The sequence below is a fragment of the Drosophila elegans genome, unplaced genomic scaffold (assembly GCF_018152505.1).
Source record: "Drosophila elegans isolate 14027-0461.03 unplaced genomic scaffold, ASM1815250v1 contig_814, whole genome shotgun sequence".
NCBI lineage: Eukaryota > Metazoa > Arthropoda > Insecta > Diptera > Drosophilidae > Drosophila > Drosophila elegans.
Genome location: NW_024546167.1, coordinates 10,427,800 through 10,445,445, shown reverse-complemented (window position 1 = coordinate 10,445,445; position 17,646 = coordinate 10,427,800). Strand labels below are relative to the sequence as shown.

The 17,646-nt window shown below is 38.3% G+C and overlaps 1 protein-coding gene across 5 annotated transcripts in view; it reads left to right on the top strand.

Moving 5' to 3' along the window:
- The window catches only part of LOC108138799 (dual specificity tyrosine-phosphorylation-regulated kinase 2), a 52,433-nt gene that overhangs the window by 23,621 nt on the left and 11,166 nt on the right, over positions 1 to 17,646 (top strand). For 4 of the 5 annotated variants that reach the window (XM_017261279.2, XM_017261282.2, XM_017261278.2 and 1 more), the window contains 3 exons: positions 15,562 to 15,794; positions 16,267 to 16,630; positions 17,421 to 17,593. In XM_017261279.2, coding sequence (XP_017116768.1) covers positions 15,771 to 15,794; positions 16,267 to 16,630; positions 17,421 to 17,593 — 561 coding nt within the window. In that variant the 5' untranslated portion in view covers positions 15,562 to 15,770. Of the gene's footprint in view, positions 1 to 15,561; positions 15,795 to 16,063; positions 16,205 to 16,266; positions 16,631 to 17,420; positions 17,594 to 17,646 lie in introns of those variants that run through there. The other variant, XM_041710176.1, reaches the window with a different exon arrangement.

The following is a 17,646-nucleotide window of genomic DNA, read 5'->3' as shown; positions in this document are numbered from 1 at the left end:
ATACTAAAACACAATTTGTAATTATAAATTTATGCAACAACGCATCTTTATGAGTATTATTTCTAGAGAAAATATTTAAAGCCTTGTCAAGTTTTTCTTAAACAGTTAAAGGTATGTCTAAAGAAGTTTTCTTTCAAATTAAAACAAAAAAAGTTCCTTGAAACAGCCATTTTCCTTTAAAACTTCAAATATGACTTTTTTTTTAACAATGGTCTATAATACAAATGAGTCCTGTTAGACTTTCCAATTTATTTTAATTCACTGATCAAAATATATTCCGCTAGCCCCCCATATTTACTTCTTATTGCAATTACAAATGCAAAATGTATGCTGTGATCCAGCAGTTCAGGCATATCTCAACCATATTCAACCTCGATGACCTACAAAGAAAAGGTTTGTGGACAAAGGAGACCTCGGCTTCTATCCAAAATTGCCAGAGCAGACAATTATGCATGCCCGGGCTGGAGATACGAAAGTTTTACGAGTATAATCAGGCGCAGAGCGAAACTTATCGTAGGTCAGAGCCAGTGAATCGAACCGAAAGCAGGCGCACAAATAGATGGCCCGCAAGATAGATAGATAGATGGGTTGGAGGTGGAATATCGGGGGAAAGGGTGAAATGATTCAATGATTGCCAATGGTCGGAGCAGCGACAACATGGTAACTGATGCTGCTGCACGGACAGAAGAAATTGCTGCTGGCACAATGAAGCGAGCTCCTTGTTCGCCTTCGACTTGGTCTTGGATTGTTTTGAAGTGGAGTGGAGTGGAGTGTGGTGGTTTTCGGCTCTGCTCCACTATGATTAAGCAGCGGCTTGAAATCGATGATGTCGAGGTGCTGGTCAATGGTCAGCCGCAGTAATAAAAACAAAAACAGAAAAATTGATTGGCCATGGTTGTGGCTGCAGGCAGTGGTTAAATCAAAAGCTTCCACTTTTTCAATGTTTTTTTGGTATTGTTTTTGTTTTTGTGTTTGCAACTCGATCTTGTCTATTATATATTAAAGAGTTGCTTTTGTTGTTATGACAACGAAAATAAGAAACGGACGCCAATTGAGAGGAAATTGGGTTGAGCTGGCTTGGTTCGTTGACTTGGCTCAACTGATGCAACTGCACGTTGATTAAAGTCACGGCTCCTCTTGGTAATTAATGCAACTCCGCCTGTCTGCAAATGATGTAAGCCTGACTGATTGACAATGGCAGTTAATATTTAATTGATTACCTCGCGCCAGTGCATCAATCAATCAATTGAAGTTGGATTGTTAAGGAAATAGGCGTGGCTGTCAAATGCTGCGTTGGCTATTTACTTTGAAAATGAAAAGTGAAAACATTTGTCGCAATCACTGGAAAGTTGCAGTTTGATTTCAAGCGGATACGAAGCAGGGAAACCAATTCAATCGAGTGCGAATCTCTCGGCTTTTCGCTATCTTTGAGATACTTTTCGATGGCGCAAAACAGACACTGACAGCTGTCAGCGCGTTTCCTTGCAAGTGACCAGAAAACACAAATTTATAGCATGCCAAAAAAGAAAACAAAGCAAAAAGAACCAAACAACTTGGGCAGAAATACGCACAGGTACTTATAAATAGCCAAGTCGACCCTGGCTGCCCTTAAAATGCCGGCAGTACGCTCTGGTTAGTTTCTTGGATGTTTTCAAGTTATGCGGCCAGACAGATAGGCAACATATAGTCGGAATCAGGAGACGTTTTAAGATTTAAAACAGGAAATGGGCGGAAGTCTATCTCTGATCAGGTTAATCAATAGAAAGTAGCTGGCTAAGTGACTTCCTAAAGAGTTTAATGACGGAAATGTCAGATTCTTTATCTTCGAAAAGAAAAATTACATCTTTACAAGCCAATTTATTTTATAAAATTTTAATTTGTCAAGAACTACAATTTTATAAATTAAAATTTAAATTTTCTTCTCATTTCAGGTAAGCAAAACGTGCAATGAAACTTCAGTTCAAGCTGTAAGGGATAATAAGGTATTTAGTCTAAAAGTATACATTTCTTTAGGTGCCAAGTGCCCCAAAAGTTACTGACTAAGGCATTTTCGCCTAACGAAGGGTCCAACAATGCTCCATTAATTTCCTTTTTAGCACCCACAAAAAAATTCGAAGATGACCCTGGGCGAAGTAGCTCGAATGCAACCAAATTACCCGTGCATAAAAAAGAATTGTGGCCACACATAAAACTGTAGAAAAGAACGCTTCCAGTTTTTAATTAAAAAACCAGACTTGCCAGAGCCGAGCAACGGAGCTCCCCAGAAGTTTTTCCAGCTCTCTGTCTTGAGTATTAATTAACAACTTCCTCTCGGGTTTCTACGATCTCTTGTGTTTTTGTGTGTTTTTATTGCCATGCGAATGGTAATAATAATTATTATTCTTTTTTTTTTCCTTCCTTTGCCGAAAAACAACGGTTTGTTTAATATTCTGTGGGCACATTTGACCCAAATCCAGCGGTTGCTGACAGCACTGACCCATTTGGCCACAAAAATCAGAAATAGTTTTATATGCATATAAAATCACGTTTCGGTGGTTTTTATTATACGATTTGTATGAATAAACAACCAAAGTGATGCAAAATAAATGCAAAACAATTTTATGCAAAACAAATTTTTGTTTGTTTTGTAGCAAGTTTTATTTTTTAAATAAATTGTTTTTAAAAGCAGATTTAAGAAAGGTGGATTTTTCCCATTTTGATTTAATTTCATTTATAGATTATTTTAAATAAATTTAAAATAAATGAGATATCACAAACCTAAACTATTTCAGTACTTGAACTCAATGTCGATAAACTTGACTAGCCAGTTTTCTACAAGCTGACTTCTCCCCATTTTTTACATAGCCAATTAGTCAGTTAAATAATCTGTCTCCTAAATTAACCATCCATCTGATGTTAACAAGTGAAAGTGCCGAATTGCATATGGCATGTGTCATATCGTGCAACGTTGCGTATGCGTAATATTTGTCAAATTCAAAAGCCGCGAAAAAGCGATCAAAAGAGAAAACATAAAAACAAGATACAAAAGCAAATGGATGGCAATTTATGTGCAGAGCCTAACGGGTAATTATTATTTACGCATTTATTGGTGCATGAAAATGTAAATTGCGACAAGATCACGAAAAGGAGTGGAGTAAAGCCAGTAACTAAACAACTTGGCAAACCAAGTTTGGTCAGCAAAGAAGCGACAACGAACTCAAGTGCATTAACCTTAAAAATCTTAAGCAACTTAAGTGCAACGCCAACACCAATAACAACAATAACAATAACAACAATAACAACAACAACAACCAAGAGGCATGCGTTTGGCGACAACAACAAGAGTAACAACAAGTTGTTAGCTCGCTGGACCATGATCTTCAAAAACCTGCAATCGAAGAGTGCCAGTGCAGTGCACTGGCCATGTGAAAGAAGCCAAAGCCAAAGCCGAAGCCTCCGAAGCCAGTTTAGCAAGTTTCGGACCCCAGGAGTTCAGGTCTGCGGCTTTGGCCAAGCAACTTGTTAGGGATTTTAGCAGAGCGCCCCTTCTCAAGTACAATTAGCAAAACTTTGGCTGATTTAACGACTTGGAAAAGGTTTCTCCTCTTGCATGATTGACAAACTTCAAATTGCATGTTCCCAAATAGTTTGACAGTCTTTGACACTCATTAAAGTATTTTTTCCCCCACTCAATCAATATACAGACCTTTAACTTCCACTTTCCGTTGTGGAAATTTGGTTTCTTATTGAAATGCTGCCAGACATTTCCCGACTCATTTACTTTCCATTTTCGTTCGGCTTTTCATTGGTTTGCTTTGTAATTTATTTATACCGCTTTAAATGTTCCAGCGGCAAAGAGTTGACAGACCTTGACATTTAGTCTCTTGAATGGATTTGGCCGCTCTTATATGTATACTACTTCCACTTTCCGACTGTTTTTCCTACCCCAAAGAAAGAGCCTTTCAAATGGAAATTTTGTGACATTTCTTATTTACGAGTTTTCTCATTTTTCTTTTGTGAGTTGACTTTGCGGGGCTGTGGTCTTTCTGATGATGCTGCACTGCGTTCAGTGGCCTGACGCTTAAAATGATATATGGTTCGACTTTACCCTAAATGGAATAAATAGTGTGCATGCATAATATGTCACTTTCAGGAGTTGTATAACGGAGCTCATCTCGAGTGCCATAATAGTAGCAATTGAAGCTCAACATTTAGTGCCGTGCCAAGTTATTATTTGGTTTTTAATTATATTTATTTACCTATTGCCTCACACTGCGATGATCTGTTAAAAAATTAAACAGCTTAACGGACGTGTTTTAATTACAACTTTGACATTACTTGTACTTTCGAGAATTGCATGTCTAATTGCTTTGCGCTTCGCGGGGCTTTCGGTGTTTTCGTTATTTTTGGCCTTTTATTTTCGTTAGGTTTCATGACGATTGGCAATTTTTCATTGTTCGAAAGATGTAAGATGAACAAAAAACTGAAACCCAAACTGCAACTGGAACTGCAAAGGCGAGTGAATGGATTTGCTACAGCCTTGGATAGCAAACAAATGAGAAACAAAGGCAAAACTTAAGCTAGAGTTTTGGTTTTTTTCAGCTCAAGTTTTGCGGCTGGTCATCGAAATCGGAATGGCAATCGTTATCGCTGGCCCGGTGCATGCCAGGTGCGAGTTGTGTCATAGAAATAGCCATAGCAAAGTTCAAGAAATTGGCACGGGCTTGACTCACCCGAAATCTGGGTCAAGTTTTTAATGATTCTCCTCGCGAACACACAAAGTAAACAAAGAAATTCACCTATTCTCGTGCTGTTGCATATAAACCTTGCCCAGCCTCAACGAAAACTCTCGAAATGGTCCAGATTAAAATAAAATTTAGTCATAAAATCGCGATATAAAAGCGCATTTTAACGGCCGCGAGCGTGTATACAAAGAAAACTGATCAGAAACAATGGCTTCGGGAGGCTTAAAATAAAATCCCCTGAAAGCATTTTAACTTTGTCCCTGAATGTTTGAGTACATGAGCTTACCAACCAGCTGGTGCCTAGAAGAGCGTAATAAAAAACACTCCCAAATAGTTTTTCGTGTGGGATTTGGCTCAGGTGCAGCAGAGCACTCGAGAAGCTGTTTTTCCACCCGGCCAAAGAAACCACCCACCACTTTATAGGGTCTCTATGTGCAGTGAATGGGTTTAGTGCAAGAGCCATTGCAATTTGTGGCTTCTACTTTGACTGAACTCGTTACGGATTCAATGCACGTAATCGATGCCTTTGGAGCCGAACTTGATGGGTCGCATTTATTTGCACGAAGCACTCAATTGGATTCTGTAAAACAAACTATTGTAGTTCGATCGACAAGAGAGGAATTCAGACCAGATGCCATCACTAATTACCCCTCTTCACAGCCACGCGACCAGCGGTTCAGTTCAGTGAACCTCTAAATTTGGCATTATAAACAAAAGCCGACACACAAGTTATTGTTTGTCATCCAAGAAATATTTGTTGTATTTTTACGAAAATGTAATAAAGCAAAGCACAAGCTGTGAAAATTAGCAATAAAAATACAAAGACCAAATAAATACTATTATATTTGGTCGATTGATGTGTTTATCTTTATAACAAACTGTCTGTTGGCAAACAAAATAAAAACTGGTTCAATGCTATATGGACTTTGGGAGCTCTGAAGCTCCACTTCCCGCTGAGCTCATGAAAATCCCCATTCTCAAACGATGAGGGTAATCATGATGGCCGATGGAAGATCGCCGACCACTTGATAGTTTTATGAGAAGACTTTTGCGCATCCCCTAATTAGTTTTATATTCAAATTTGAAACTTTGCTTCTTTCTCTTTGTCGGTTCGTCATTTTGCCATTTCATTTCACATGCCAAAGTGGGAGAATTTTGACCCAATTTCGGCAAGCATTCTCTGTGCCTTTTTTTTTGGGTAGCAGCAAAAATAGTAAACTGAACAGTTTTGATGTTAAAAATAGTTCCACGGCAATCAAGGCTAGTCCCAGAATTTCCCAATCAATTTTCAAGGCAATCGTGGGGCATTTGTCTCTGCCTCCATATGAAATCGAAAGCAATTTCACTTTGACGCCTAATTGTCAAAAAACTGACAAACAACTGTCAGTCAATCAAATGTCAATTGTTTCTGCTTGTGGTTTCGTTTTTTTCTCTATTTGTTTTGTTTAGTTTTCAGTTTTTTCCAGTAAGTTGTTACTACAAGAATGAGATACACAAGAGGGAGAAGGAAAAATGTGTGTAAAGGCTGGTAAATCGATCCGGTTAACTAATCGACCACAAAAGCAAGTGGCAGAGTTAATATCATTAACCGAAAGGTGGAAAAAGGTTGAATCAAATGAAAATATCTTATTTAATATCTTATTGCAAGTCACATAGTTATAGAAAAAGAAAACCTTTAATCAGTAAATATCGATGATAAATCAATGTTATACATTACCTAAATATATTTTAAAAAGGTAAATGTTTCAAAATTAATTAATTTTATCAACGTCTAAGCTGACACGATCTCTCCTTGCCTTTGTATAACAATTGTCGCACAAACGGTCTGGATCATAAAGAAACTGCAATATGGTTAATTGTGTTGATCGTACCTTCGCTCTGTCACTCGTGTATGTTGCTTTTAATAATTGCTTCAATTATTTTCATATTATTAAATGTTAAAATGCTTTTTGTTCGCTTCTCTCACAAATTATGGACGAGCACTACTGCTTCCTCCATCAACGCTTTTCTCGTCTCGTCTCGATCCCATCATAATCTTCGCCATGGCAAATAGCCACATCAATTCATTACGCTGTCTTGGAATCAGGCTTGAAATGGGATGGTATGATGGTGATGGTGATGGTGAACGGAGAATGACGGTGGAGAGGCGAAAAGGGGGCTTGAGCCATGAAAAACTCTCGTCTCGCTTTGGCAAAGTGTGCTCATGTTCATTAACGCCAAAGTTGAGGCAATTGTCGCGAGTCGTCAACGTCGCTCGGCATTTTCCTGGCCCCCGTTTGCTGTAATCTGAGCGTGGTGCCTGCCCCACCACTCTGCACCACCCGGCACCACCCAGTTGATCCACCAACAGACCCACAAGCAATTGCTCGAGTATTCCATGGCTCATTGTAGAGCGCCAACGCCCGTTTCCCCGCCCTTAAAAAAAGTACACACACAATCCATACCCGTAGTTTGTAGTTGCTGGCTTTTGGTTTTGGTTTGCTTGGTTTTGGTTGTTTTGGTTTTGTCAGCTGTCAGCAGATTTTTTCTCCGCTTTCTGTATGGAAAGTGTGACATTTTGATTAGTTGATTATTTTTTTTTCATCTTTTCTTTTATTTTGGTCTGCCCTGAGGCTTTTGTGATTGAACTTGAGGCGGTGGTCTGGTGGGTTAATGAACATCAAGGTTGCGCCGAGACCATTAACCGAGAATTGAATAAGTGGCAAAGATTCTTTTTTTGGGTGTCGTTAAATTATGCCCAGCATATGGCTGAAGTAATTATGAGTTTGGGTCGTAAAGGGTGATGTTAATAGAGGCATTTAAATGCAGGCGATCAAAACTGATTAAGAGCTGATTGTGTAACAATGTTTTGAAAAGTCTATTTGATTAAATTCGAAAAAAATATGTATAATAAAAAAATAATAATAATATATAATTTTAAGTTAAATAGTCAGATATCCAGAGTGAATTTGCTTAGTTCATTGAAGCAACTCCTTCATCCATTGAAACGTCCACTTATCAATCAAAGTCGAAAGGTTGCAGGGGATCTCGATCTTCGCCCGCTTTCCCCGCGTTGCTCCAGCTCACTCTCATCATTGTTAACTCTATTTTGAAAACAAATAATCCCCCGTGGCTAATTTCGATTCAGATTGTAACAGTTTTACTTCGCTTCCTGCATTTTCCATCTCGACGTCGACAGACCCATTAACCAAAATCTGCAATGCGCTTGCAGCTGTTACACACAGATACTTGGATGTTTATTACTCAATCTTGAATTACATTCAAAGACTTCCGCGACGAGCTACGAAAATCAACATCAAATGCATCTATATTTGTGTGCCTTTTTCTTTTGTACTTTTTATACCCTTGCAGAGGGTATTATAATTTCAGTCAGAAGTTTGCAACGCAGTGAAGGAGACATCTCCGACCCTATAAAGTATATATATTCTTGATCAGCATCACTAGGCGAGTCGATCTAGCCATGTCCGTCTGTCCGTCTGTCCGTCCGTCTGTCCGTCCGTCTGTCCGTCTGTCTGTCTGTCCGTCTGTCCGTCCGTTTATATGCAAACTAGTCTCTCAGTTTTAAAGCTATCTGCATGAAACTTTCCCAAAAGTTGTCTTTCTATTGCAGGTAGTATATAAGTCGGAACGAGCCGGATCGGACGACTATAGCATATAGCTCCCATAGGAACAATCGGAAAAATAAATGAAAAAAAATTATAACTTTGCTGTTTTTTAATTTTTTGTTTAGTTCTTCGAAATATAGCAATGGTTAAATATTTCAGAATTATGGTTTAAATTTCATCAAAATCGGACGACTATAGCATATAGCTCCCATAGGAACAATCGGAAAAATAAATGAAAAATAATTATAACTTTTCTGTTTTTTACTTTTTTGTTTAGCCCTTCGACATAAAGCAATGGTTAAATATTTTCGATTTACGGTTTAAATTTAATCAAAGTCTATATCATATAGCTCCCATAGGAACAATCGGAGAAATAAATGAAAAAAAATTATAACTTTTCTGTTTTTTAATTTTTTGTTTAGTTCTTCGACATTTAGTAATGGTTAAATATTTCCAATTTACGGTTTAAGTTTCATCAAAGTCGGACGACTATATCATATAGCTCCCATAGGAACAATAAAATAATATAAAATAACTATCAAATAATTGAGCTGCAAATCATCATAGCTTCAATGTTTTTAAACTTATACGCAAGTAAATTATAATTTTAATGTTTTCAAAAATGTTTAATTCTTGCAATAGCTGCAAGGGTATATGAACTTCGGCTTGCCGAAGTTTGCTTTCTTTCTTGTTATACCCTTGCAGAGGGTATTATGATTTCAGTCAGAAGTTTGCAACGCAGTGAAGGAGACATCTCCGACCCTATAAAGTATATATATTCTTGATCAGCATCACTAGTAGAGTCGATCTAGCCATGTCCGTCTGTCCGTCCGTCTGTCCGTCTGTCCGTCTGTCCGTCCGTTTATATGCAAACTAGTCTCTCAGTTTTAAAGCTATCTGCATGAAACTTTCCCAAAAGTTGTCTTTCTATTGCAGGTAGTATATAAGTCGGAACGAGCCGGATCGGACGACTATAGCATATAGCTCCCATAGGAACAATCGGAAAAATAAATGAAAAAAAATTATAACTTTGCTGTTTTTAAATTTTTTTTTAGTTCTTCGACATATAGCAATGGTTAAATATTTCAGAATTATGGTTTAAATTTCATCAAAATCGGACGACTATAGCATATAGCTCCCATAGGAACAATCGGAAAAATAATTGAAAAAAATTATAACTTTGCTGTTTTTTAATTTTTTGTTTTGTTCTTCGACATAAAACAATGGTTAAATATTTCAGAATTATGGTAAAAATTTCATCAAAATCGGACGACTATAGCATATAGCTCCCATAGGAACAATCGGAAAAATAAATGAAAAAAAATTATAACTTTTCTGTTTTTTAATTTTTTGTTTAGTTCTTCGACATTTAGTAATGGTTAAATATTTCCAATTTACGGTTTAAGTTTCATCAAAGTCGGACGACTATATCATATAGCTCCCATAGGAACAATAAAAATATATAAAATAACTATCAAATAATTGAGCTGCAAATCATCACAGCTTCAATGTTTTTAAACGTATACGCAAGTAAATTATAATTTTAATGTTTTCAAAAATGTTTAATTCTTGCAATAGCTGCAAGGGTATATGAACTTCGGCTTGCCGAAGTTTGCTTTCTTTCTTGTTTTATTTGTGTTTTCCATTCCCATTTGCATTTGTGGGTATAGAGAAATGCAGTCAACTGTCAAATGAGTGAGCTGAGAGAAATGGAGGAAAAAAGCACACGGCTAATTGTCATTTTCCGACAACAAAAGCGACAACTCCACTCCACTTTGTTCCACCCAAAAACGGGCAGTTGCCACTTTTGCCGATTTCACAATTGCCCCGAATGGCGAGCCCCCTTTGTTTTTCCTGCCACACAGTTGGGTTCAATAAAGCATAATGCCCAGAAACACGGGCAATAAAATCCGCTAACCCGCTGCACTTGTTATGCCGCCCAGTCCCAATCTACAATCCCCAAACTCCTATCCCCAAAAGCCCCATTGTCGTTGTGCAGTCGATAGCCAGTCAAAAAGTGTTTCTAGAACGGAAGTTATTAAAATGGTTATTGTTTTTTGCCTATCTGTTTTCCTCTACCAACCACTAGACACCCTAGCTTGGAGGTTACGGCTGGGGAGCTTTTCCGATTCAAACAGTGCATTGACCACCATTACCCATACGCAGCGTTGGCCCTTCACAGTTGGGGGTTGGCGATTGTCGGTGTTGCGGTATTAGGGTTTATATGTCAGGCGCACACCTCGCCACTTAGGCAATGTGCCATCTGTTGCTGCACTCTTTTTTATTTTAGTGCAGCTCTGGTTTTTGTATGGGTTGAAAATGCACGCAAGAATTTACTGCTGGCGGTGATAAAAATAGTTGGATTACGGAGTAACTTTCTATGTTCTTGCTTGAGAAATTGTAGAAACTAATAAGCTAATAATTTACCGTTTCTAAACATTTTTTGTGTTTTTAAACTAACTAACTACTTTCAAACCCTAAACAGAATCGACCTGTGCCAACTGTAGCACTGACCACAGAGTGGTTCCCCTCTAGTGACCCCGACACCAGCCAAGCAACCAAGCAACTGGAATCGTTTCCCACTTCCGCTCCCGATTCGGACTCCCTCTGGCTGAAATCTATATGGATTTGTTGACATTTTGCGCCCGGGGTCATTACTTAGGGTTGGGGTTAGTGGGTCAATGGTTTACGAGGTCACATTTAGGGGGCCTGCCACGGATAGTTGGCTGGTTAATGCCCAACTGAAAGAGCATTCCGGGGACCTAACCAAATTAGGTGGCATGCAATTTGTGGCCTGCTTTCGGCGTACGAAAATAAGCGTAATAATGAAAACTAAATGAATTTCACTTATGTTTCATGTCTGCGCGAAATTAAATGAACAAAAATGTTTATAGCATGTCGCCTGGCTGGGCTGGCGCTCGTTTTTTTTTTTTTTTGCATTTATTTATTTTCTATTTTTGTGGGCTGGCTCTTTTCTGGGCCACGCGAGGTAATAGTTAACCGAAATTTTGCCGGTTGACAAATGATGCTTTATTTTCTCGTTTCTTGGTGTGCCACATAATTAAATGGAGTAACGCCCAATTTGGGTCACGTGTGCCAAATATCCAACCGAATCGAAGTTGCTCCACGTAAACCATTGCGAATTTCTTGAAAAATTCGAGCCTAACATGCATGTCTGGCGTAGAGCTATAAAAAATGTATGTAAAATTGTTGCCCATTATGATGGGCATGCAAAAAGCAAACATGCATGCCCTTTTGGGTGCATTTATGCAAACTACCGGTTATAATATTCAATCGAGTTTTATGAGTGCTGGCAAAAAGTAGTAGGCTGTTAATTATGGCCATAAAATGGCCATAAAACTAAAAAAAATCATAAAGTTAAAAATTGTTAAAGGTTAACAATAGCCATCTAAAACCAAAAATCTTAAAAATAACTCATTTAAAACCGGAAAAGGTTAAACAATAACTTGTTATAATCTCGCAAAATTAAATATAAAATAATTTACAAATCTACCGATATGTCGATATTAATCCCTACAAAAATGTATCTGATAATATTTAATTCATTAGTCATGTTAAAAATCACTGATATCGATAGTGTTTTACTAATGCTCTTCATAGACTGTTTAATGTTTATAACATCTTGAATATTTCCCTTATTTTTTGTTTTTTTTTTTTTTTTTGGATCTGTTTTTCAGAATCTCCAAAACCATTCTGCGAAAGCAAAAGATCAAAGCCCCTTAATGTGTTTTTTACCCCCAAAACTTCAAAGTGTCAAAAATTGTTTGGCATTTTGGGGCCACAGGCAGACAAATCAATAAAATCTGATTGAACAATAGATTCGAGTCGTTTTCGATTTCATGCATGTGCCGGTTGTAAGACTATAAAATAAAAACTCTAGACGTGATGTCTTCAAGTCTCATTACGGGCAACCCAGCACTTCGGACATGTTCCGTTAACAATCGACAAATATTTGTAAGAAATATTTTTAATGTAAAATTTCTGTTTTCTATGCACATTGATACGGACTTTTGGCAGGCGGCACTTGAGGCGTCAAGTAATCAAAAGAAAACATTTCAATAAATCAAATCAGACAATGGGGCGAGTTGGCCAGCACAATTTTGGACAACTTATTGACACGTTGAGGCCATCGAGATTCCACAGTCGAGAGAGTGCTAGAACTCCTGCTGGCATTTTGCAGGCGAAGATCAAATTCGGTGGCATCCTCCGGTTGACACTGTCCCACACAAAGTTTACAAATGGCAGCACTCCTTTAACAATGTCTGACATTTTGCAGCTGCCATCGAAGGTTTTTCCAATGCGAAAAATAAAAGAAAACTTCGCAAAAAAAAATAACAAAACGAAAAAGAAGAACTTACTTTACATGAAGATCTGTCGAGTTTGCATATAAATCTTGCTTCGGGTCTGCCCAAAATGATTGCAAGTGTCAAAAGTCAACAACCAAATGTCACGTTTTGTTGTTTTGTTTTTATTTATTTTTCTCCTCCTCAATGTTTACCTCGCTGACGAACAGAGGAGCACTAACAAATTTACCGCCTCTGTAAGCAATTGACATTTATTAAACATAAAAAATGAAGATAAAAACCTCGGCAGTCTGGGAAGATGGTTTGCCCATAAACAAAATGCACTTGGTGAGTGCATCCACAGTTTTGTATACTTTTTTCGGCTTTATAGATTGAAATGATTTTTCCGCACTTGTCAAAATATGTCTCGGTAATAAATTGACAAATTATTCACATAAATTTCTTGACATTTTTATTGCCTTGCCATCTTTCCCTTCGCCCCTTTTTCTGTGAGATTGTTAATTTTGGAGACAGGCAACAAAATGTTAAGTTAGTGCAACTCAATTACTTTGAGTGGCCAATTTTCTTTTTTGTTTTTCGTTGTGTTTATCTGGTGTCTGCCGACACTTGGCGTAGAAATTTCAAATTAATGGCTTAATATTTTGTTTTAATGCTTTGGGTCAGCGGAGCAGCAGCATCATCATCAAAGGCGAAATTAGTTGAGCTGACTCTAAGTGGATTATGCAATGGGGAGAAATAAAATGGGTGCTTACCAAATTAAAGCGGGTTTTTTCATCAAGGAGGTTCAGTGGGGTCAACTTTCGTTTGGACTTAAACATAATTCCGCAATGGGATTAAGCTGACTCAGGCAAGACAGTGGAAATAAATCAGAGCGGTATCGCTTTGAATTGACCACTTCGATTTGAATTGCGATCAGATATCGATCTGTCGTTTTGGAGGTTTCTCAACTTGAATTTTGATTTGTCTTGTTCAATGCAAAATCTCAATGCCAAATCAACCCAAACAGAGCTTGTCCAAAGACATCTTCGTAAACTTGAGCCAAAAATCAAACATTGAGTCTGACATTTGAAATTCAGTGTCATTAATAGAAATTGCAGACACCGGGTGGGTGTCAAAGCAATGACAAACGATCCCCAATGATCTTGGCGTTTCTCAATTGGAATCAATGCAAAAGCAAAATCGGCGGCATAAAATGTCGATAAATGGCTCGATTGCTGAGGCGTGTAATTGTTCAAATTACTTACAATGGACAGCAGTTGCCTGTCCGTACAGTTTCAATTGATTTGTCATTTAAATCTTTGAGAACAATGCGGACTTATGACCGTCGGCAGTGACACCTTTTTTTTTAACGGTCTAAATTTAGTCATAATTGTTCAACCTTGCCAAGAGCTTAGGTCGAAGGTGGGTTCAAGAAACTTTCGCTTATCAAACCACGAGCAGACACACACCATGTGAAACTGGTCCTGACTTTTGGTCTTCAAGTCGCTCTTGGCTTTCGGCACAAATGGCTTAACTCGAAACGAACGGAAAATGGCGAACCCAAAAGTGCATTTAATGACAGACAGCCTGAATGACTGAGTAAGCTGTTGGTGGTAGCCAACCGAGTAACTTCATCCAACTTCGGCAAAAGTAGGGAAAAGAAACAAGTAGAGCTTACGACTTAAGAAGCAGACAGCACCGAAATACCTTTTGATATATAGGAAAGCCTCGAACTCAACCCCCACCGTTAGACTCCTTCCAAACCCACAGTCACTGTCAGTTTGATGAAGAAAACGAATGCTGTAAATTATGATTTTATGACAGAAAAGTTTTAAAAGCCAATAAATTTAACTGAGCATGCCAAACCGCAACGGATATTGAGACAGCTAAAAGGAAAATCAAAATGGCAGAGAAAATGGTTAAGTAAAATAGGAACTAGTCAAGTGGTAAGCACTGGAAATTTTTGGAACCCTTTGAGTAGGCAGTGAGAAAAGTTCTTGAGATTTTAGGTATTGAAACGTAAAGATTACAGATTGCACTATTTCGGATAGTCTAATGATAATCACAATAAACTAGAAATTTAGGGATTTCTAAGGCATAAAGGCCTATTTGATTCCACAAGTTTTTCATAATTTCCTTACAGTGCACTTCCATTAGAACTGTTTTCATTATGCTTCTATCCATTAGAAAACTTACCAAACAAACCAAACTTCCCACCTGCACTTAGCCATCAAAAAGGGTGGCTTTGGTCTTTTGAAAAAGGGTTAGGATTATTATGCATATTGAGTGCGAGTTCGAGTTTTGGGATCCCTTACGAACGTTCAAACTGTCAAATGCACAACAAACCCAAACATGGCGGAAGAGAAAAAGGCCAATAATTGGCCATGATTTTGGTTTCCGAGTTTCTTTTTTTATATGCCTGTCAGCCAAACCGGCCGTTTACAATTGGGGGAATGGGAGTGGGAACTGGGTAGGGTTTTTCGGGGGTCTACGACTGGTTTTGGTTCTTTACGACCCTTGTGGAGAAAATATGAATAAAGTTTTTCGGGTCTTTTGATGAGGCCGCTTGTCGTCGCCCGCCTTGACAATGAAAACTGCTAACTGCTTACTGCCGTTGATGGACTGGCGTTCTCGTTGCCGGCTTTTTGAGTTAGCTATGGAACATGGCCTATGCCCTGCCATGTCATTGATAGTTCGGGGGCGTTGCTGTTTACCATTTATCGTTTTATTTATGGTGTGCACTTGGAATGCGCATCGCCCGCTGATTCTATATTATTTATTATTACTATATTTCCTTGACTTCTCTTTTGCTGGGCGTTTGTTACCGAAAGTAAAGGGGTTAAAAGTCAAGGGCTTAAAGACTTGCGTCGTCCATTGTTTTGGCATTGTGTTTCCCATGGACTTACCTTAGCCTTTGCTCTTTTGCAGTTGGCCCCAACAACCCAAAACAAATGCAAATGTGCGCCCCAAAGACATATTACCCCGAAAGTTATCAATAATTGTTGGCCGGAAGAGGAGATACAACTCAACCAGTTAAGCACCGGGCTCAGGGTGACAACACACAGGCACCGGGCAACAATTTCTTGTGGATACGTTTCTCTTTTGGATAAAATCGACAACACAGCGAAGTCGGCACAATGTTGGATCGATGCGAAATGCCGGTAAGTAGATTGTGTCAATAATGCGAAGGAAGTAAACAAATCGCTTATAAGCAGGGATTTTAAAATCAAGATTGAGATGGTTTCTGAGGCATTTAGCATCATAATCATTAACTATCAACTTGTTTTATAAATATGTATTCTTATGAAAAGCAATATTTTAGTAGTAATACTTTTTTTTAAATTTCATATCACAGCACACAATTTGTATTTAACTGTCAAACATATATTTAGTATATTTGTACAAATAAAATATTTTAAGAACAAGTAAAAGAGAGTAAGCAATAATGAAATGGAAAAAGATACGCAAGCGTTTTACAAGTAAAGACATTAGCCAGAAAGTAGGCTTGTTTTTGCGGCACAGAGTCTCGGGCTACGACCTGCTGCATTCAGACCTAATAAGCTGCCCGGGAGTATGCTATACAATGCGATTTCCCGGCAAAAAATTGACTAATGAGTGTGGTTTTCCCTACAGATCCAGCTGGACAACGAGAAGCTGCGACGGGATGTTCGATTGACGGGGTCTCGACTGGATTTGCCACAGCTCTGCAATGGTTCGCGGCGCCTGGATGGCCATAACAACCATGTGGCTGTCAATGAGTCAACGGTTACAACCACATCCCTAAATGGCAATGGCAACAGCATTGGCCAGAACAGCAACAACAACAACAACATCGGATCACCCGTCTCCTCATCGACAACAAACAGCAGTAATGGCGGCAATGAGCGCGGCTCCTCCACAAAATCAAACAGCAGCAGCGGCAGCGGCAGCTCGGGCAACTCGGCCAGCAGCACAGGAAGTGCCGAGCTCAAATGCAACACGCCGATGACGCCATCGGGTAAGCAGATCCTATATTTTAACCCTTATATTACTGGATGAAAAGCTTTGTCCATGATTACATTTTCACTTTAATTTGTGTAAAGCCAAATACATCAAAAGCAAAATCGCATTCGTTTTGGAAGGTATTCTTAAGTTTAAGTTAAACTTTAAATGAGGATATTTTAGAAAAGTGTTATAAATGTACACCAAACTATGTATATATTACTGTTTTATGGAGTTAATTGCAATTGCACATTATTTAAATAATATGATTTTGGTTGCTTTTTTTACTTTAAATACCAAAAATATTAAATTTTTCATTTGGTTTAGGTGGGTTAAATTCACCACCCATGGCTTTAAATAGAGAGGCTGCCCCTTTCTTATTTTTGGTGCCAGAGCCTGGCTATGCTTTGTGCGTTTTGCCGGTTTGCATCGCTGCAGCCCAATGCCAATTAGTTGAGCACGCCCGCCAGGCATTTGATGGCCGCACTCCATCATTCGCTAGCTCTCTAATTAATTTTATATACATTTTAGAAAACCAAGTGAAATGGCATTGAGGTCAGGGTCAATAGGGTTTTAGAGTGGCAGTTGCCACATGGGAAAATTCTCAATTATACCTGTTTACTTGGTAACAAAGTGAGTAAAAGGACAAGTTTTTTAAGTGAAAAGGAGTATGCACGAAAAAATGAAGTTAAATTTCTGCCCGTAATTCAAATAAAGTAAAATGTAAAAAGTTTACCCAAAAAGTTATTTTATTATTTATAAATACAATTTATAAAATGTTGTTTTTGTTTACCATTTTATAACAGAGCTGGTAAAGAAGTTCCGGAACTACCTAACCGATCTGGAGTTCGAGGAGCTCAAGGTGTACAAGGAGGTCTGGTATTTTGGCCAGCATGCCAGCAAGAACTACAACAAACCCGCCCCCACAGCCAACACCACCAATCTGGGCTATGACGATGATAATGGCAACTACAAGATCGTGAGTGGACTGTAGGCATATAAATAAAGAGATAAAATAAACGTAAATATATT